Source organism: Mytilus edulis, chromosome 7 (assembly GCF_963676685.1).
Source record: "Mytilus edulis chromosome 7, xbMytEdul2.2, whole genome shotgun sequence".
NCBI lineage: Eukaryota > Metazoa > Mollusca > Bivalvia > Mytilida > Mytilidae > Mytilus > Mytilus edulis.
The window spans coordinates 53,328,134-53,351,961 of NC_092350.1; the positions used below are offsets into that span (position 1 = coordinate 53,328,134).

The window sequence follows — 23,828 nt, forward strand, 5'->3', positions numbered from 1 at the left end:
TTTTATTTGAAATCGTTTTTTCCCTTTTTCAGTTAACCCTTGGAATATACCAGGTGAGTATTTGCTTGTTTATTACAGTACATTGTACTCAACTTATTTAGAATTATTTGGTATATTGAATAAACAAGGTTGAGATGAGATAAACAAAACATGTGTTTAAAGACTTCAGCAAAGACAAAAAATGACATACCTGATATCTATTAGAAACGATCCAAAAGTTTGATGTTAAAAGTGCGTTAGAGCAAAAATATATAAAAGTTGGAAAATCACCAAGCAAAAATCAAAAACCTAATATGGATAATTTAATTGTATGTGTCGATGAGAAATGTCACATGCTAACCCTGCACTAAGTGAAATATATTCAAATAAATGTTTACGTTTTTTCTCAGAAAACCTCAAGCAGTCCTTGCATTTCTATCTATATTATAATTTGTTTAATAATATCAATTAAACTTACTTTTTAGCTGTCAAAAAATGGACAGTAAAATAAATTGGTACAGGCTCTATTAACTGGTAATTGCAAACATAAGTTGGGTTACTGTCAGAAGTAAGAAATCCTACATATCTGATAGAATGTTTTGAAAATATGTGTCATGTTCACAAAATTCACTTTTAGAAATTATAATTGAAACATAGTATTAGAAATTAAAACACCACAGCACTGAACGCCGGGGAAAATTCAAAACGGAAAATAAAAAATCTCAGACACATTAAATGGATGAACAACATATGTGATCATCATTTGGTACAGGAATTGTCACAAGCATCAAATAGAAGATTATACCTGGTTTTATATATAGCTAAACCTTTTATACTATGATATTTGTTAAAATTTCCTTATATTAACAAAGATGTATGAACAACATAAACAGACATATTCGGAAAAAATGTTACAAACAACAGTACATCAGTCAACACTTTGTTCTAGTTGGAATCACTGTAAAAACAAACTAATATGTAAACAAACATTAACAATTGCAGAATAGCACCGTGACGATATTTTATCAGTACTAAGCCATTTTATATATACAAAGGTTTTTAAAAGCATATGCATGTAGACAAAGCATATTAGCAAAAACGAAATACAAGAATACAAAAATGTACCATAGACCAAAAACGCCTGTACATGATATATAAGAAAAGAGCCTTGTCAAATCTAGAACATCAAAAACTGACTAAACAGTCAAAGTTATATTATCAAAGTCAAATAAAAGAATACTATATAACATTTTGACCAGATGTTAACGAGAAGTTTCCATATGCAATGATATTTGATTTAATAAAGATTTTAGCTAGTTCATATTCATAAGCGTTACTCTCAATGAATAATTTTTTAAATCACGCCAAACGTAATAATTTGAATATGTAATTATGATTTAAGAGATGTAAAGAGATGACAACATTTTTTTTCTCCTTTTTTATGAAGGGATCCACGATGATAAGTATTTGAATGGTAAGTGGACTATTATGTCTATTTAGTTTAAACATATTTTGCATATATGACCTACACGGTCGAAAGGAGGTAATGTAACATATGAAGTTCAGCAAAAACAAATATATTTACCACCACTGTTATGCATTTCATGTATCTAAAATAATCCATTTAATTGCATAGCAAAACAATATTTCCCACAGAAAGTAACCAAAAGTAAGCGTGCAATAAATTCTTTTATTGCACTAGTGCAAAAAATTATCAAAATTTTTTACGTCATCAACGACGAAATCTGAGTTAAAACCAAGTTTTACTTACAAATTTTGTATTGCTTTATATTAAAAGGGTTATTGCATAAATATTAGAGAATGCTGTCCCTCGTAGAACATATATAGCACTCGCAACTCGTGCAATATAAAATTCTACTCGGGGCAATATTCCCCAATATTTATGCAGTAACCCTATAATATTAGACAAATAACAAAAGTAATATGTATTAGCAGGTAACATAATAAACGCTAACTTTGGCCTAAAAATATTGTTTGTAAAAATATCTAAGTCGAAAGAAATGTTCTATCTACTTACAGTTATTACATTTACATGTAAAAACATATTGGATGCCATCCGTTACTTACTGCCTGTTTTAAAAATGTGAACAACTGATCTTATATATCTTGTCATACGATATGATTGAGAATGGAACTGGGAATATGTCAAAGAGTCAATAATTCGACCATAAAGAAGAAAACAGCCGCAGGTCATCAATGGGTCGTCAATGCAGTGAGAAACACCCGAACCAGGAGGTGTCCTTAAACTGGCCCCTTAACAAATGTGTATACTATATACAAAACAGAAGGTGCAATATGAGTGCCAATGAGAAAACTCTCCACAAGAGACCAAAAAAGACACAGACATTAACAACTATAGGTCACCGTACGGCCTTCAACAATGAGCAAAACCCATACCGCATAGTCAGCTATAATAGGCCAGGATATGACAAAGTAAAACAATCAAAAAGAGAAAACTAGTTTAGTAATGATTTATAGTCAGCAATAAAAGGCTAGGATATGACAATGTAAAACAATAAAAACGAGATAGTTAGTTTAGTAATGATGGACTGCACTCTAAACTCGGAATTATACACAAGAAACTAAACTTAAAATAACAAATAAAAAATCGACTACGAACATACCTGCTTTTATGTCTGTGTGTGGGAAATAAAGGCAAAACAAGTATACTGCTGTTCCAAATTTGAAAATCGATCCGGGTTACAAACTTAAACTGAGGGGAAAACATCAAATATAAGAGAAGAACAAAGACACAACCGAAACACATAAAATGCAACCCACAAACAAACGAACTATAATATAACAATTGCCTTTTTCCGAAATCATATCATTATAATTTCACACGTTTCCGTATTTACATTGTATATGTAAACATTACATTACACGTTATGTAAGTATTATACATCTTACTTTTCATCGGACTCCGATAATAAGAATTAATTTACAAAACTTATTAAAAGGCAAACTTAGAATAACGAAATCAATAACTTTTGTTGACTCTGTTTTAAAGTGATCCATACAAAATTAATATAATATGGAGACTGCCAAACAGACATTGAAATCTTTTTTTAAATTATATACGCTGTCCTTTAATTCATCTACTGTATAAACATTTATGTTTTGTTTTGACCAATGTGAATTAAAGATGGATCATTTTCGATTTGAAACTGAGTAAGTTGATGTGATGCCTATTTAAGTTTCGGTCTTTTTCAATCACACGAAAATACTAGACAGGCGAGTAGTTCAATTATTTTCTTTTACTTTAGCTAAAACTGCTATAAGCAATTCCGATTAATTTTCCTATGTTATACTTCAGGTGTAATATAACCATTGATTTTCCCTTAAAAGTCTTTGTTAAAGCACTTTTCAATATAAAAGTAAGAAGTTATCTTTGTTTCAACTAAAGATATATTCTATAGAAACCCCAAATTAAAAAAATTAAAAGTGATCTAAAATACTTAAGACATCATCATGATCATATCTTTATGAAATAATAATGTTTTACTGCAATGCATGTAGGATTAATTACCTACAACTGTCAAATTCGAGGGAATTTTTTTGGACCTATTTTCGTATACAACCGAATGTGACGTACCATGATTTGGTGGTATTACACCTTTATGTCTGTAAGTCACTGTGCAATTCTAAAATTTAATAAGGATAACAATAAAAACATTTGTTGAGCAAAATTAAATGTTCTACAATAGCTTTTTTTTATTAACTGTCGTATACAAGTCTTCAAAATATTAGAAATAATAACCTTGATGTCACTGCATGCTAAAAAAAATATACCACATTCATCCTTTGACTGTGCTGACATTTAATTGTTCTTTTTTATCTGGTTATAAAAAGCAGATTCTTTTTCGTTTTGCATTTGTTTCAAAAGATAGCCGTATTGTTTGGACCCACTATCTTGGTGTTTACATACATAACTTACCTGCTTCTGAATCCAAAACTTCCATAAATGAGCAAATTGTGAACAAATCTGACGACTCTTCTAGAAATGAATTTCCAAACTTATTCATCACTTTGGAGAGCCTTTGAAGTTTTTTGTGTATTGTAGAGTCTTCATGATGTCGTCTATCTGCTATAGAATGACTCGAACTACTAGATCTTTAAAATTCATATACAGGTCCACTGTTCATCTGTTTGTGCCTGATCAGTTGTGATATAAGAAAACAACTATCTGGTCTTACGCAAAGTAGAATTACCACTTGCAAATTCAATTGCCACCTGTGAATGATGTTCGTGAAAAGATGCCATACCTCGGAAATTGATCGCCATCGGTAACCTTGGAGCATAATCAACATGATCAAGACAAACAATATACGTATTCTGCTTAGTATAAACTGTTTGTAAAGTACGATATCTGACTTGTAAATCGGGCATACTACCGAAAGCACAAGAAGTTCTTAACTGAACGCCAGAAATTAAACTCTGGTCGCAATGACTCTCTTTTCTTACACCAATTGATCGAATACTTAAACGTCACAGAGTCATGGGTTATATGTTCTGCGTTTACACGTTTATAAGTTGACATTATCGGTTCAAGCAAAACGCATGCTATCATCGATGTGCGTGTTTAGGTCATATTACATTTGAACATATATAAAAATAATCTGCAATTCTAGGTGTTGCAATATCGGCTTCAATGAGGACACATGTCCATCCATTATCACGCAATATTTCATTCAGACTTTTAAAACAAGTCATTGTAATGGACAATCCGCCAAACATAACGATACACTTATCTTCTCCATACAAATCTGGCTATTCCCACTAAAATTGCTTAGCTAATACCAAAGTGGTTAATCTGCAGCTTTAATTATGGTTGCCCGGGATTTAGAAAGTTAACCACCTTTTTCACCTTATTTAATGAATGCTTGATCATTGCACCCGAAAGGACGTGTATTCAAACAGTGGCATCACAAAAGTTACACGACCTTTAACAGAAGAGCCTAGATGTTTAGAAAAATTAAACGATGACAAAGATATGTTTACAAAATCAAAATCCTCATCTGTTAGATGAACTACGATTTACATAATTGTGCCCTTATAGTGCATGCAAATCTCTTTTTATGTCTATTAATAGTCTGCTCAAGCGCGAAATTGTTCAAAGCATGTGTTTCATAACCTTAAAAAGGGTTTCAAACAAATTCATAACGTCATTAAAAATCCCAAAGCGCTAAGTATATAATGAATAGTTTTTTTGTGAATTAAGAAACATTTTCGCGCATGCGCAAACCCTGAACATGCAAAATATTCATTTTAAGTATATATATCACATGAAAAACAGGGTAGCCACCAAATCTGATATTTCATTATAAAAGGTCAAAGAAAATGTTTTCCAGAAAAAAAGGTATTTTAAACCTGGAAAAAAACAGCCATTTTAGTTTTTTATGGCCATTAGTTTTTTCTCAAAAAGTATATAATAATGATGCTTCGTGCTAATTTTCATGCTTATATCATCACTTGCACAATTCCCTCCATTTTCCTTGCTAATATATTCCACTAAATAGTTTAAGAGCTGCTAAAGGCTTTGCTAACTGAACTAAACTGTGACCAGAATCCAGTCGATAAAACCTCCTAAAAATAGATATACAGTTATAATAATCTTTCATAAAATTTAGCTATCATATGAATAACATATTTACCTGAATCAATGCATATCTATCAGGTCCATTGACTAAGCAGTATTACTGAAATGTGTATGCCAGTGAAAAAAGAGCATAACGTCCAGTGATCGACTAAAATGTCAATTGACTACCAACACACACATTACATCGATATTTAGACAGTAAATACAGTTCTGTGAATAAATAAATGAAGCACTAAACACAAAAGCTTAGGTGCGGTTCCATAGGGGGGTTCTGGGGAATTGAAAACCCTCTTTTTGACGATCAATGCATTTAGGGACATATAGTTGGACCCCCCCGTTTGTCCTAGGTTAGGAACCACCCTTTTTAAAATAGCTGGATCTGCCCCTGCAGCTAATATTGTTCCTTTCAAATATCCTTATAAAAATACAGAGTTCAAATTATTTCTACAATTCGAAAATTCTGTTTGGTGCATGAAACTGAAGAACAACTTTTTATACACTTTCTGTATATTATTACCAGTATATTTTAAGACCAGTGTCAAAAATCAACTGAAAAATGGCGCGGAAGGACAATTCCGAACTATCAAAGTTCCGTTAGCTTTGTATTTTACTAGATAGTTTATAAATCTGATATGCTCAGTTACTGTAGGTCCTAGCCAGTTGATCTCACAAAAGAAGAGAGACGAAAGATACCAAATTAAGGGACATTCAAATTCACAAATCCAAAATAAACTGACAACGCCATGACTTAAAATAAAATAGAGACAAATAGACAATCAATAGAACACAACATAAAAATAAACTAAAGAATAAACAACACGAACCCCACCAAAAACTAGGGGTGATATCAGCTACTCCCGAAGGGTAAGCAGATCCTGATCCACATGTGGCACCCGTCATGTTGCTTATGGAATGACAAATCTGGTAAATAGTCTAATTCGGTAGGTCACATTCATGAAAAGGAAGTCGCACATAAAAGTGTCGAACCATAAAGAACATGGGTTCCAATATAAACAATTAAACTTAAGTTGTTTCGTGTTTACAAAGCTAGCAAACCTATCCATTGAAAATAAACTCGATAAATCATTCAAAAATGTGAAAAATTCCTTTGACATACGCCACTCGTCAATATTAACTATTTTATATAGCATATTAGACGTTCATTTTGATCCCCTTGAATCAAGTTGACAAAAATAGTAATTTCATTTTTGCGACAACCGTCGTAAATTGATAAAGTTAAGATTGTAATTCTGGTACTTTACTACCTTTGTTTATTATTTTTACAACGTTTTAATAATTTATAAAAAACGAGGCAGTGCAGTTTGTTACCAAACGTGCATAACTTAATTGAGACAACTATATTTGTTTTACTTGTCTCCAAGTGGAACTTTTCAATTTCTCGTCATCAGACCGATATATGTGTAAAATCCGTTCAAGATTATCAATATAACCAGCAGCCCCTGTATTGCGTTCATCTGTAAAGATGTAAAATTCACAATACACCTCTAACAAAGAAACTGGTTCTGACTTACAAATATTATTTCTTCAAAATATCAGATCTCTGATAATATAACAATGACCATTTTACTGACTTGGTACAGGATATTTCAAGAAAAAATGTTGGGTTGAACCTGGTTTTGTGGCATGCCAGAACTCCAGCTTTTATGGCTATGTTAAATATTACACTAAAATGACAGCATTACATGATTGCACTACAATACAAATAGAGGGTAAACAAATAAATAAAAGCACAATCATTTATTTTAATAGATTAGTCCAAATCTTGTCTTAAATTTATGACTGTAAACAAACCTCCACCAATGGTCTGTGTAATCTGCCCTGTAAAAAAGCAGGCATAAATGAAATAATTGTAAAATTGCTTTTGATTACAATCTAACTTTTACATCACAGCAACTGTAAAGTATAATTGTGACTTATTCTAGTAAATTTTAACAACTCTAATTTTGTGTTGGTGTTAATTGGCATTTATCACCGCGATGATATAGGATATAATTTTATTAAACCAGAGTGCATTTCAGATGTGTTTTCATATTCGGCTAAACCACGAATGTAACATTTAAAAGGAATAACAACGACTAATTAGCATGAATTAACGGCCTGCAGAGCTCTGTAATAAAATCATATGATGTTGTCCAATTATAGTTTCGGCGACAAGACCCCTGTTATCTGGCATGCCTTATCAGTCACGTGATTTTATCGAGTCCGGTAATGATAAAGCCTGAGTACATGTACCTGTGAGAAATCCGAGGTCTATTGATAATTATAGGAAGGTGGCGATGTATCATATAAATCCTCTTTCTTCTCAGAGAAGTCGTATGATATTAGAAAAACGTGAAAAACGAACGAGAATTGATCAAACTACAGCAGTTTAGCATGGAAAGTTGAAATTAATTTAGCATATATTTGCTCTTCACCGTTTGTTTTACTGTTCCAAAAGTATTTTCCGGTTTAAAGCAGATCCCGTGTAAATCACTTAAATGCCGATGAATCGATAAGATTTCTCATGATGTGTAACAAAATAATGTAGACAAATTGAGACATTTTTCTATTTACGGTTGAAATGTGCAAAGTTTATCTAGATTAAAAAAATGATATTTACTTTCAAGTATTCTAAATTTATGTATTTGTCATAAATGTCATTGATTACATTTGTGAAACTGGACAACTAAAATAGGGATAGTATGTGCGTAAATATATATTTAATTAAAAAAAATGATTATTGTGGAATACTTGTATTAATATAACAAGCTAGAGCTATAATTATAACAAAACTACGAAATGAGCTTGAATCTATCTGTCTTACGGCAAATATTAATATTTACACGAATTAGTTTATGTATCAAATAACTTTAATTAAATGATAGAACCGTTTAGAATTGTGAATATTTTAATTGACTAACACACGAGAGACTTAAGATTATTCGTATTTTATAAAAGGAGTCCTAACGTATCTTTTAGTACAATCATCTTCTAAACTTACGGAAATGACTTTTCAACTGTCTGTTAATATCAAAATTCAAAATGAACCAGCCTTGTTCTCCAATTTCATATTTGAAAGCCTTTGGTTTAAACTATTAAGATCAAACTAACCAACAAAAAAAGAGAAAAATTGGACTAAAATAAAAATTGGACGAAATACTCTTTTTGGCAGCGTACATTAACAGAATGTATAACGAATGGATGGGTTACTTCGTACGTATAAACGACAAAAACGTATATGTTCTTAATTTTCCGTGAACACGAAAATAACAGGAAAGTGTTAGGGATTTGATCCATCACACGCGGAGAATCCGCCTCCATGCTGGAAATTAAACCAATTAACGAATTATCGAAAAAGCGGGCGGTAACGCAGATGAAACCATTGAAGTGACGATGATGTTATTCCACTAAATATTACTTCCACATGTTCCATGGCTAAGTCGAACCCGTCATCTAAATGCACAACGCCTTTTGTTCCTATCTTTCGCCAACGTTTTACCAATTGTTGTGCGATTGTAGTTAAGACATCCCTTGGGTTTAAACAACATAAAAGTATGGTAAAAGCAAAACAAACTGTGTTACACCTCCTAATATCCAAGAGAAATCTAAATATTCCTGATGACCAATATATGTAAATTTAATGTTATTCTGATTGCATATTATATGATTTTTTTTTAAACAACCGTTAACATTAATATCAGGATTACAATTTTTATATTCATGAAATATTTGAAAAAATATCCAAATCTTGTACCTTGAAAATCCTGTCCTTACCTTTCCCTGTTTGCAGTCTCTTGTCAATTGCCCCTGTATTCCATAGTTATAGCAGACGTCTGAGGTCATTAAGTTGATTATTTGACTGATTGCCTTAATGTATTATATTTCACTGTTGTAATTGAAAATATGTTATATTTATATTCGATAAGTTTTTTTGCGTACGAGTTAAATACTATTATTAAGCTGAAATGTACTGTCAATACTTGCTCAACTGTTCAGGGTTCGAACTTTGCAAGACATCCGGTTTGCTGTCACATCCGGTTGGCTGTCACTCGAACAGCCTCTTGTTTAAAGTAAGAATTGATGAATATAAAAAAACGGCCTGCAGAGCTCCGTATAAAAGTCATATGTTTTTTATCCAATTATAGTCTCGGTGGCAAGACATCTGTCATCTGGAATTCCTTATCAGTCACGTGATTTTATCGAGTCCGGTCATTTTAAAGTACATGTACCTGTGTGAAATCCGAGATCTATTTATAAGAAGGTGGTTCTGTATCATATAAAACCTCTTACTTCTGAAAGAAGTCGTATGATGTAAGAAAAACTTGAAAACGAACGAGAATTGATGAAACTACATCAGTTTAGCATGAAAAATTGTACATTATCTAGCATATGTTTGCTTTTTACCGTTTGTTTTACTCTGTTCTTAGAGTATTTGCCGATTAAAAGCGGATCCCGTGTAAAACAATTAAATACCGATGATTCGATCAGGTTTTACATGATGTTTCACAAAATAATGTTGACAAATTTAGACATAGATTTTTTTACTGTTGAAATGTGCAAAGTTTATCGAGATTGAAAAATGATATTTACTTTCAAGTATTCTACATTTATGTATATGTCATAACTCTCATTGATTACATTTGTGAAACTTGACAACTAAAATAGGGATAGTATGTTCGTAAATATACATTTAATTTAAAAAAAGTGATTATTGTGGAATACTTGTATTAACATACCAAGCTACCGCAAGAATTATAACAAACCGACGAAATGAGCTTAAATCTATCTGTCTTACGGCAAATAAATTTTTACACGAATTAGTTAATGTATCAACGAACTTTTATGAAATGAAAGAACAGTTTAGAAGTGTGAATATTTTAATTGACTAATACATGAAAGACTTAGATTATTCCTATTTAATAAAAGGGGTCCAAACGTATCTTTTAGTACAATCATCTTCTTTACTTACGGAAATGACTTCTCAACCGTCTGTAAATATTAAAATTCAAAATGAACCAGCCTTGTTCTCCAATTTCATTTGTGATAGCTGTTGGTTTAAACTATTAAGATCAAACTAACCAACAAAAAAAGAAGAAAAAAAAAGAAGAAAAATTGGACTAAAATAAAAGTTAGACGAATGACTCTTTTTCGCAGCATACATCAACAGAACGTATAACGAATATATTATTTGGGTAACTTAATACGTTTAAACGACAAAAACTTATCTGTTCTTAATTTTCCGTGAACACGCAAATGAGTGATTTGATCCATCACACGCGGAGAATCAACTTCCATGCTAGAAATTAAACGAACTAACGTTTTCGAAATGTAGGCGGTAACGCAGATGAAACCTTTGAAGTGACGATGATGTTATTCCTCTAAATATTACTTCCACATTTTCCATGAATAAACCGAGTCCGCCATCTAAATACACAACGGCTTAGATTTCTTTCTTTCGCCAACGTTTTACCAATTATTGGACGATTGTAGTTAAGACATCCCTCGATTTCAAACAAAATGAAAGTACAATAAAGCAAAACAAGCTGTGTTACAACTCCTAAAATCCAAGAGAAAGCTAAATATTCCTGATGCATCAATATATGTCAATTTGATGTTATTCTGATCGCATATCATATGATTTTTTTCAAACAACCGTTAGCATTTAATATCAGAATTACAATTTTAATATTCATGAAATGTTTGAAAAAAATTTCAAGGTATAAGATAATGATATTTTTCATATTTTGATATTTTAATCTTTAAGTATTCTATGGTATCTAATTGGATACAAACATTACAAAAGTTTGATAGGTACAATTTCTCTGCTTAGTTTTCTAACTTTCATATTTCAGGTTCTGATATCCAAGCATCCGGCTCAGGGCTGTCACAGAAGAAAAGTAAGTTTATCTACATGTTGATAAAAATAACAGATATGGAAATTCACCAATGTGTCGGGGGTTTGTTTGAGGGAATGGGTTTTAATTTGAATGTAAAACATGTGCTAATGATAGAAACAAGACTTACTGTAGGATATTTAACTGTTGTACGCCCGTTGTTGAAGATCCTCTGGAAAGTTTGATTTTGTCCTTACCTTTCCCTGTTTGCAGTCTCTTGTCAATTGCCCTTGTATTCCACAGCTATAGTAGACGTCTGGGGTCATGAAGTTGGTTATTTGACTGATTGCCTTAATACATTATATATATTTTACTGATGTAATTGAATAATGTTATATTTATATTCTATAAGTTGTATTGCGTACGAGTAAAAAATTATTATCAAGCTGAAACGTACTGTTAATACTTGCTCAACTGTTCAGTACTCGACCTTTGCAAGACATCCGTTTTTCTGTCACTGTCACTCGAACAGCCTCTTGCTTAAAGTAAGAATTTGAGAATATAAAAAGAGAAGATTTGGTATGATTGCCAATGAGAAGTTTTCTATAGTTTGTTCCTATAGAAAAAAACCAAACTGTCAAAAAAATAATTTAAGGAATGCGCAGGTGGGATTTTTTTTTTTATTTCCGTATATTGACTAATTTAAATGCACTAAAATATAAATGTGGTCTCAAGCCTTATCGCAGGTATAACCATAATGTATTGCAATTGCAACCAAGCAAATTCAGAAGCATGCAAAAACACAACATAAAGTAAAATTAAGATACAATTTTGTCTTTCTACAGATCGGTCAGATTACAGTGAGTATGTTTTAATTTGTTGAATCAAAACTCTAATTTTATTTCTTTACTTATTTGTATGGTTGACTACAAAAATTGAAAAGAAAAAAAATGCAAAACGTTTGATTAAAAACGCCTGTAAATAATACCTAAAGGAAAGTCTTAATCAAATCTCTCAAAGGGAATAATTGAATTTCAGCAATGCTGTTATATGAAATAATGCATTAATAAATGTAATGTCTCAGCATAGTTTTGCTTTCAATAAATATACAAGATAATGTTGCTTGACTGCTAATACGATAACTCTCCCCCAGATCATTTGGTCATATTTGAAAACCGTTGTTTTTTTTTTTATTATCACTTTTCAAACCCTTTGTACAGGTTCTTTATATCTGACTAAACTGTATCTCACTATTAACAGTATTATCGGTTAAGGCTGGTCGTAAAGAAACAACAATGCTGCAATATAATAATATATTGATGCATACTTGTATTTCGTGCATTTTAGTTAATACGTCTTTAATTGGGAATCTGAGGTAAAAATTTTATGTCATTTATAAGATAGGAGAACATTATATGTGATTTGCTGGTGTGCAAAAAGATATCACAAAAAGACGTTTCAAAATAACGTTCGAAATATTACATCTTTACCAGATTTAAATCAGATTAATTTCAAAGGGCCATGCACGTTGATATTCTTAAGGCTAGGAAAAACAGTTTAAACACCCCAAAAAATAAAAAAAATATGGCAGAATATGGGGTACTTTGCCAATTTGTATAGGTTTATTTTTTTGCTTTATCATGACGGCAGCAATTACAATAGGATTATATATGGCCCTAAAATAAAATTGCCAGTATGCCAATTCCTTAGTTGAATCAACAATTCTCCCGCATAAGGGTGAATTGTACATGTTTTAAGGCTTCTGTCCGTGTTTAAATGGACATTGATTACTCTGAAAACTTTCGATCTATTTATTTTGAAGGTCGGAAGCGTAACCGTAATATAATTTCTATATAAAATAACGAAAAATGGTAAAAAAAATCAAGATTCAAATAGATATAAAGATGCTAGAAGATAAAGTTAATGTTTTTGTCCGCAGATAGGATAACCCCTTTGTATGTCGAATTTTAAAGATAGATAACTTTTAATTTTACCTGATTTCTTATATTTTTCAGCCATCTTCTTTTAAAAACATGATGAATTCAATCTTACCATGTCTAAAAAAGTTTTAAAAACATGCATTTTCCTTTAGAATTGCATAACATTTTTGGTAAATACCCACAACAGGAAGTTTTCAAAGATACATTAGTTTTAGACCCAAGACGGCAATGGACTAGATTATCCGAAATTTGTATTTAAATTATATTTTTCATCTTATACTACGGAAAGTAATCTGATCAAAAAGGGCCAGAGTAAAGTGGTACAAATTATTAAAGTAAATGTCTTTTGATTTTATCATATGACTTTTGATATTATCTAACAAACGAAATGAAAGAAGGTTAAGTTTAATTTTCTATTTCCAGGTAATCAGTATTCAAAATACAGTGAGTATTTGATTGTTTAAGAAATAATTTATGGCAGCTGTAGGTTTGTTTTCATTTAACCATGGGTTTAGCGAGAGGTAAAATACGAATATAAATGCACAACCCATGGTGAAATGAAAACAAATCTACGGCTGCCAAGAATTTTTTCGATTCTAATAGGACAAAGTCAGTAATTTTTTTAAACCGTGAAAGCCTTAAACATATGATATTCGTATTACTAAATTTTGATAAAAGTAACATTATATAATTCAATGATTTTTTTATAATCGCATTTTACACTTATGTATTTTCTTCCATGTAATTTATTTGTTCTCAGGCGCACAAGAAGCTTTAAAACGACAGGTATTGCATTTGATTTTTTATTTACGGAAACATAGTTGTGACGTCACCTTGTTACGTTGTCATGAAGGGTTAAATTCTATATTCTACCAGGCCGTAACTAAGAAAACCACCATTTTGAAACCCAATTTTTCAGTGGTAGTCAATTTCTCACAAAATATACATGAAAGTTACATTTTTAAACTCAAAATCTTCTTTTTGTCAACGTCGATACCATTCTGAAGCGTAGGAAAGGTATAACTTCGTGTAGAGTTTATGTTTGACATCATAAGTATACATATGAAGTGCCAAAAAGCATGTAACAGTTTCCCGGAATTTTTCATTTCTTTCATTTTCAGCCATAACATTTATTAAATGGTATTTATTTTTATATACTGCATTAGAATGGAGATGATATATTGTATTCTAGCTTCGCTATGCCTCGCTAGTTAACTCAATTTGCGACATTAAAATCTATGTATGTTTTACGAAGGACAAGTTTACAATACAATACAGTTATCTCCTAATTTGCATGCCATGATGTTAGACATAGTCAAGCTGCACGCCGAATATAAACCATTCATTTCTTCAGGGCCAAGGGACATTAAATTTAGGAGATAACTGTACTGTATTTAAAGCTCCGACGGCATTAATTAGGGATTTGATGGTCGCAAATTAAGTTTACTGGCGACGCGCTAGCGGAGACAGTAAACGGGCATTTTCGACCATCAAATCCCAAATTGATGCCGTCGGAGCTTTAAATACAATATTGTTATTTTCATTCTAATGAAACTGACAGAAAACAACGTTAAAACATGTATTTAAAATCTGTGATATGCCGTCTGCGCATGCGCGAGCGTCCCATAGCATCAATTGTCAATTGATGCCATGTAAAAAAGCCATGCAAAGAAACGAAGTATTGATGTTTATATTCCAACTGTCGTCGAAGGTAATCCACTGTTGCCATTTAGCGATTAAGGTTTATGTACTCTTCTGTAGCCATTTTTGTACGAACTTTTCAGACTTCAATTGTATCAAAACTACAGATATAATGAATAATAGAAATAGGTCATTTAGTACATATTCGAAGGGAACACTTGATGCACAGCAATATTTTTTACTGTTCCATTGCATTTAATCGAAAAGGGGGACTTTGTGGCATATAAATCAAGATTACTATAGAAAATCCACAGCCTTTATCCTTGTACTCTCATATTTGACAATTTAATGAGTGATAAATATAGGATTATTGCATGCAGTGCTAGAATTGATTTCCTTAAAACAAGTTTATAAATGTAGTTATTAGTTAAAACATATATAAATATGGCCAAATTCAAGTAAACCTTTTAGGGTGCGCTCGACTTTAGCGACTCAGCACGAAGTGTTTTGGAATAAAGTTGCTTAAGACTTTTTGTAAAAAAATAAACACTAGCACATCATCGAAAATCAAGTGAGTAACTTATGTTTCAAATTTTATAACAAAAATCTCTGTATTAAAGGCTGTGGTTTTTCTATAAAAATCTTGATTCATTTGCCACAAAGTCCTCTTTTTTCTATCAAATGCAATGAAACAGTAAAAAATAATGCTATGCATCAAGTTTTCCCTTTGAATATGTACTAAATGGCATATCTCTTTATTCAATATATCTGTAGTTTTGATACAATTTAGGTTGGAAAAGTTCGTACAAAAATGTCTACAGAAGGGTACATAAACCTTATTAAAAAACTGTTCAATAGTAAATTGCATGTGTTCTAACAGCAATCATTTTGAACGGTAAGACTTATATATTTGATGAAGTATACATATGTCCAACAGTAAGGCGAAATATTGCCAAATGATAAAAAAAAATACACATGAAATGACTAAAGTAGGCTATGATCAAATTCATCAGAATTAATTTTAATAATAATATGTCACGATATTTTCATAAGTGAGAAAACATACTGTTATAAATCTTAAAGTACATTATCAATGATAAATGAGGTATACACAATATCATTGGAAACATTCCATCATCAGTAAAAGTGACCCTATTTCATTGACCGATCAATGCATTTGAATGGAGACATATTGTTTTTGGCGAGCCGGCGACTTTTGTCGTAAAAGTGAAACATAGTGATCCTACATTCCGTGGTCGTCGTCTTCGTTGATGTCGTTGTTGGCGGCGGCTTCCATAAATAATCCATGTGATGTTAAAGGTTTTGAAAGGAGAAGGTCCGGTAAGACCCCTTTTTGGCCCCAAAATATAACAGTTTTACAAAATTGTTAAAATTTAAACTTTTAGTTATTTATTGGACAGTTGAATGCCTCTGCTACATAAATATGGGCTGTTTTTGACAATACAATGCACATATATCGGGTTGTAGCACCATTAAGTCATGCTAAATTACTGAAATCTTCAAAATTCTAGCATTTTAGGTAAATTTAAGACGGTTTCCGTGTAAAACGAAAGTGGCCGCATTCGTGTTCATCCTTAATATTGAAATGTAAGTTGTATTTTATGATAATGCATAACATATATAAAGGTGGTGGATGAACACGGATGCGGCCACTTTCATTTTTGACAAAAACCATCTGTAAAGTGACATTTTTCAGCATATTTGGTAGATTTTTCATATTTGAGCTTGAATCGGATCGTTTTTAATGACTAAATCAGTTAAAATCTTTCACATTAACTAATTGAATCAAGTGAAATAGACACTTAAGTGTTTAAAAAGTGGTCAAAATCTTTCGTCAGATGAAACTGAAATTTGAGGCCAAAATGAGTCCTTACCGGACCTACTCCTTTAATACCTTTATTAAACTAACCTGGATGTCTATCAAACCTGGACATAAGGTTGTGTATGATTATAAGATAGAATCGAGAAGTCAATTTCAAAAGAAATCCTGTTTTTCCGTCTTTTATCTGCCAGTTAACATTCTATCACTCTCTGCAGTTTGAGGTTTTTCAAAATTCTATTAACTTTTTTAAACTATCCCTGATGTCTAACAAACTTGGAAAGAAATTTGTTCATCATGAGATAGACTCCAGAAGTAAATTTTATAAAACAAATCCATTTTTTCCGTTTTTCACTTTTTAATTGAATTAGTTTTTTTCTCTCCGTATCAATAATGTTAATAACTTTCTTACTGGATTTGTATAATTAGTTATCAAAAGTACCAGGATTATAATTTTATACGCCAAACGCGCGTTTCGTCTACATTAAGACTCATCAGTGACGCTCAGATCAAAATAGTTAAAAAGCCAAACAAATACAAAGTTGAAGAGCATTGAGGACTCGAAATTCCAAAAAGTTGTGCCAAATACGGCTAAGGTAAATTACTCCTGGGGGTAAGAAAGTCCTTAGTTTTTCGAAAAATTCAAAGTTTTGTAAACAGAAAATTTATAAAAATGACCATATAATTGATATTCATGTCAACACCGAGGTGCTGACTACTGGGCTGGTGATACCCTCGGGGACGAAACGTCCACCAGCAGCGGCATCGACCCAGTGGTGTAAATAGTTATCAATAGTACCAGGATTATAATTTTATACGCCAGACGCGCGTTTCGTCTACATAAAGGCTCATCAGTGACGCTCAGATCAAAATAGTTAAAAAGCCAAACAAATACAAAGTTGAAGAGCATTGAGGACCCAAAATTCCAAAAAGTTGTGCCAAATACGGCTAAGGTAATCTACTCCTGGGGTAAGAAAGTCCTTAGTTTTTCGAAAAATTCAAAGTTTTGTAAACAGAAAATTTATAAAAATGACCATATAATTGATATTCATGTCAACACCGAAATGCTGACTACTGAGCTGGTGATACCCTCGGGGACGAAACGTCCACCAGCAGCGGCATCGACCCAGTGGTGTAAATAGTTATCAAAAGTACCTGGATTATAAACCTTGGGCGGAAACTTATTTATGATCAAACACTGTTATCTGGAAGGAAAGTTTGTAAAAATTGATTTCTGGTGTTCGTATTTATTTCTTATAAATGGACTTCGGTTTTATTCCAGTAAACATTCCTCAAAGTCGGCGGTTAATTTTTTTTTTATATTTTTTTTTAATTTGCATTCATCTATCTCACTGTAAAAGCAAAACTAGAAATTAAAAAAATGTACAGATATGTGTATACGAACAATTAATCAAGACTCATTCGATTACTTATTTTCAAATAAAGTGACATTCATTGCATGTCAAAGCTACATTTAGTGTGTCTTTTACTGAAAAGAATCAACATAATTGGCATATAAAAAAGAACTGGTTCCCGAACTTCGGATATACCAAACAGGTCCTTCACATCTGACAGACAGACAAAATGTAGCCTCTTTTTAAAATTCGGTGCAGGTTTCTATATCCCAAATATAAGTCAAAAAGTGTTCTACAATGATCACCAATCTGTTAGCTATCATTTGATACCAAACCAAAACTACATCAATATTCTAACTATTTTAAAAGAATACACTCATGCGTAGGAACTATTTTGTGTTAAATATGTACTGTATTCTGGTATGGGCTTTCTGACTGGACCCGAAATAGTGCTGTTCAAAAGTATGGATCAAAACGAGTAATCATTGTAGCGTATGGACACGGTAAGTTTCAGAAAAATAGTATTTAGACATCATTGTAATCGTTGTAAAACAAATCACACACGCATTCTGTGACCATGATAGTATTAGTTTTTCCTACTCTTAACAAATTAGAAAGACATTTTTTGGGGATTTTCGAGATATGATCAAACAACCAAGCTAGCAATAGATTTGCAATAACAGTCTTTTGTAAGGGAATTCTACAAACCATCATTCAATATTGTTCAAATATTTTATCGAATTAGCGCAAAGAAAGGGGAAAACTTTACGCATAATATACACGATGTACCTGCTCCTTAAATAACCAATGTTTCTCAGTAAAATGACTTAAACTTCTACACAGCGCCATATGACAATTTTACTTAAAACGAAATCAAACAGATTTTAATTAGAAATGTATGACATATAAAAGGCGGGCGAACAATACCAGAGAGACATTCAAACTCATAGATCGAAAATAAACTGACAATGCCATGGCTAAAAGTTAAAAAAAAAACCAAACAGACAAATTTAAAAAAAAAAAGTTTGATTTTCGTTTTCCACTAACATAGTCCCAAGTGTTGCCGTTGTGTTGCGTGCCATTTCTTTGTTCGGAACCCCTTCCGACTGTATTTGTTCATGCTTTATACCTCGAATAACAAGAACAGGAAAACAGTTACATTGTAAAAACATTTCGGTCATGAATTTTAAAGTTAAGTATGATTTATTTCCAGATAAAAAACGTCATAAATAAACATATTTAACATAGAATTGTCCATATGTTGAGTTCGAGCCGACGAAGTTTTCTATAATTTTGATTTAATATGTCCCAAAAGTAGTACACCTCACTGTAAACATATCATTGAGAAGGCGCAGGTGATATTTGGTTTATTTTGATGTTATGCCTTAAGTAAATGCACTACGCAATAAGCGTTCCTGATAATGACAGTAAGTACACATGAAATTTACCATTTCAAAGTTTTGTGTTATTCGCTAAGTAGCAACAGTGGATCACCTAGTTTTCGTCTCTTTGTCAGTCCGTCCAAACATGTTTTGGTTCGAAATTAAAGTGAAATTTATATTCGGCGACTACAAAATTAAATTATTTTATGTTTTTTATACAGCTAGGCTATGCGTAGCAACAGGATAAGCAATTTTAAACCAGGTTTTCAAGGAAAATGTCGGTTATTGATTTTCGGATGTACATCGTGCAACATCCAAATGTTGTCCATGCTCTTACATTGTACTCGTAAACCGTTCAACAAAAGCTAGTAGGGTTTTAATATGTTGAGACTGATGACAAAATGCAGATAAAATTCGATCATGACAATTTTGTCAATTACTAATCAGGAGTTATGACTGAAAAATTGAAACATGCTGTTTCCAATGGTGTCCGGTGCATTTACTCACGAACCGTTCAATCAAAGCTGTCCGAATTTACATATGTTGTTACTGATGGCAAAATGGAGATCAAATTTAATAATATCGATTTTTAACTTTTGCTCGTTCAGGAGTGTTGGTTCTTTAAACATGTAATGTCGTTACATTTACTCATGAACGATTCAAACAAAACTTTTAATTTGAATATGACAATGGATGTAAAATTGGACATTGAAGATTTTCACTTTTACCGTTTAGGAGTTATTGTTCTTAAAACAAGGAACCATAATGTTTTCAGTCATGTCCGTACTGTAACTCATAATCCGTTCAACTAAGGTTTTTCAAATCTAATATCATGTTATTACTGAAACTAATAACAAAATGGCGGCCAAGTTTGATATTGACGATTTTGACTTTCACCGTTGACATGTATGAGTCATAGAGTTGCAAATTCTAAAGTTTTTTAATGAAGTGTTTTAATACTGTAAAAGTACTTTTTCGTGGGGTACCAATTTTCAAAGTTTTCGTGGATGAATTTATCCTCAAGTTTGAGTGTCCAACTAAATAAAGCAACCATTGTCAAAATCAAGACATGGAAGGATCCCCATCAGTACATGTAGGTTTGACTACTGATATGATCTAGAGAATATATTGAATTACACCAAATCTGAAAATACTATAATAGCAATCACAAAACGACAACCGCATGAATGAGTATACCAATTTAATCTTTAATTACATTAACTGCTCAACTTTTGATGTTTTAATTCTCATAAAAAAATCTGTTCGATAGATGCAAGTCAGATTTCCGGTAATGATATGCTTGTATGATAAAGTGTTCATTTTATATCCTCATAGTTCTCGTACATAAGGGAAATAATGATTTCATGCTGGGCTTCATTTTGATAAGAATTATTTGACAATTCAAGATCCATTTAAATCATTTTGTTTATGTTACCATATTCTTTAGGTGACATGTTTATGACATAATTAAACCTTTGATGGACTTTGATCTGTTGATCACTTAATGATGAGTTAATTAGTGTTATCACTACGATTTACACGGGTCAAGGTTTACTTTGCAATTTCTTCAATCCAGACTATGTGTTACCTTTCGTTTCTAAAGGCTTTAATTTTTCATTTTTTTAGGAAAGTAAAATCCAGGAATTTAAAAACTCACGAACATGTAAATATTGCTCAATCCACGAAAATTGAAACCCACGAATAAAAGTTCAAATAGACTCATCAGAGATACCTGGATTAAAATTCGATAATTCCATAATCAATTGATGATATGCTGTTTTCTTTATTCATAAATCTATTTAATGTTGAATACTCACTTCAAGGATTTAACTTCAAAATTAACAAATTTCTAAAACTTATTTTCTAAATTCAAGCAATATAAAAAGAAAACATATAATAACGTACACCATGGATTGTAGATAACTTAAGGAAAGAAACTGTTAAATGTACTTAAACGTAAATTATATGGTTTTCTAATTTGAACTGTTTGGCTGAAAAAGTTTTTGCTTTTTAATGCTATATTGTAGTCAGTTCGTATGTACAATTTCGACAATTTCTCCTTAAAGAATCTAGATAAATACCTAACACTTAAAATGGGAATAATTCTACAGGTTTAAAATTTCTGTATTCATTTTTGAAACTTATCAAAGCTATATATATCGGCAACAGTAGTATACCGCTGTTCAAAATTCATAAATCGATTGAGAAAAATACCAAATTTGGGTTACAATCTTAAACTTAGGGAAAACCATCAAATATAAAAGAAAAAAAACCTTCGACATAACTATGTCATGCTTTATAATTCATTCATGAAGACTGTAATAATGTAATGGCGAGCATTACGATTATTTTTAGTATGATTGTCTGTATACTGGTGTATGTAGCGGCTAACTACTATATATATAAGAGATCACATCATTTTTCTACAAAATCGTTTTTTGAATTTCTTCACTGTTATTTTTTGTTAATACTGTCTGTCATATTTTCTGTGTAAAAAGGTGATTGCAGACAAACAAAAATCGTATGTTGTAATTACTTTGATATACGTTTCTTACTTATTGAAAGAATTGATTATGATACGGTTATAAGTTTTCGCATTTTGTTCACAAGATGTATTTTGAAAGTTAATAAACAAACATTTATCTGAACTGTTCAACTTTTACTGTTTACATGATTATTTGTTCTCGATGTTATTAACTGTAACAATAAATGCTTTGACCAATACTAGATCTACAAATGCAACTGAAAAAGAGCAGTCCCGACGTGTCCATTGCTAAAGGTTTGGTACAGTTAATGGAATTTCTAGATATATCTTAATCTATATCAGACAAGATGAAAATATAAAGTTAATTTGTATATGAGTGCATTAAAGTAGTAACTGTCAGCAATAGTTAGTTTCATTTAAGATTCAACAGTCTCCTCACGACTGGATGTATATTTTTTGTATTGTTTAATGTTTATATATTAACGTCATTCCAATAGTATGTATCTAATGGTCACGTTTGTTCAATTTTCCAAGTTAAAATCGCAATATTTCAACATAACCAAACACAATCAATCAACCTTAATCAATCAAATCAATGTTATCATCAACATGAAATGAATTTGTATTTAATTTTACTGTTTTTCAGTAAAGTACATGGAAAATTGTGGTGAGTATTTAATTGTGTATTGGCTTTCAATTTAGTATAAAATTGAGAATGGAAATGGGGAATGTGTCAAAGAGACAACAACCCGACCAAATAAAAAAACAACAGCAGAAGGTCACCAACAGGTCTTCAATGTAGCGAGAAATTCCAACACCCGGAGGCGTCCTTCAGCTTGTTTGTACAATTTATTCAAAAAGGTTATTAAAATGATGTTGTCTCACGAAATAATTAAAGTTTGACGACTATTTGAAGGCATATGTCCCAGCAGGGTAATGGATACAGCACATAGGTGTCAATATTCACCTCAAAAACTAACAAAACCTTTGAATATACTTATTTGGAAGGGATATAGATACGATACTGTTGTCAGGTCAATAACGATTGCATATTTTGGCGTTAATATTGATTCACTTATAGGGTCTTTGCATCGGAACTAAACTCATTTATTCTAAAACCAGTTGTTGGCATGACACGGATTATGTTCTTCTCATATATGTTATGATGGTATGATACTAAACCCCTAATGAGAAGGATTGTGTCTGATGTTCATATGATGAAATCATAATCGGTCAATCAGTTTAATTGAAGTCTGGAGTTGGCATGTCAGTTAACTGCTAGTAGTCTGTTGTTATTTATGTATTATTGTCATTTTGTATATTTTCTTTGGTTACATCTTCTGACATCAGACTCGGGCTTTTCTTGAACTGAATTTTAATGTGCGTTTTGATATGCATTTACTTTTCTACATTGGCTAGAGGTATAGGGGGAGGGTTGAGATCTCACAAACATAGCGTATGTCCCAAGTCGGGAGCCTCTGGCCTTTGTTAGTCTTGTATTATTTTAATTTAAGTTTCTTTTGTACAATTTGGAAATTAGTAGGGCGGTCATTATCACTAAACTAGTATATATTTGTTTAGGAGCCAGCTGAAGGACGCCTTCAAATGCGGGAATTTATCGCTATATTGAAGACCTGTTGGTGAAATTCTGCTGTTGTTTTTCTATGGTCGGGTTGTTGTCTCTTTGACATTTCCATTTTATTAAGTATTCAATTAGCAATACTTAAATTTATGTATTACTGAAAAATTATT

General features: G+C 31.7%; 1 protein-coding gene across 1 annotated transcript in view; it reads left to right on the forward strand.

Moving 5' to 3' along the window:
• LOC139483212 (uncharacterized) overlaps positions 1 to 23,828 on the forward strand; it is a 38,935-nt gene that overhangs the window by 8,495 nt on the left and 6,612 nt on the right. The window contains exon 2 of the mRNA XM_071267244.1: positions 11,452 to 11,496. Coding sequence (XP_071123345.1) covers positions 11,452 to 11,496 — 45 coding nt within the window. The remainder of the gene's footprint in view (positions 1 to 11,451; positions 11,497 to 23,828) is intronic.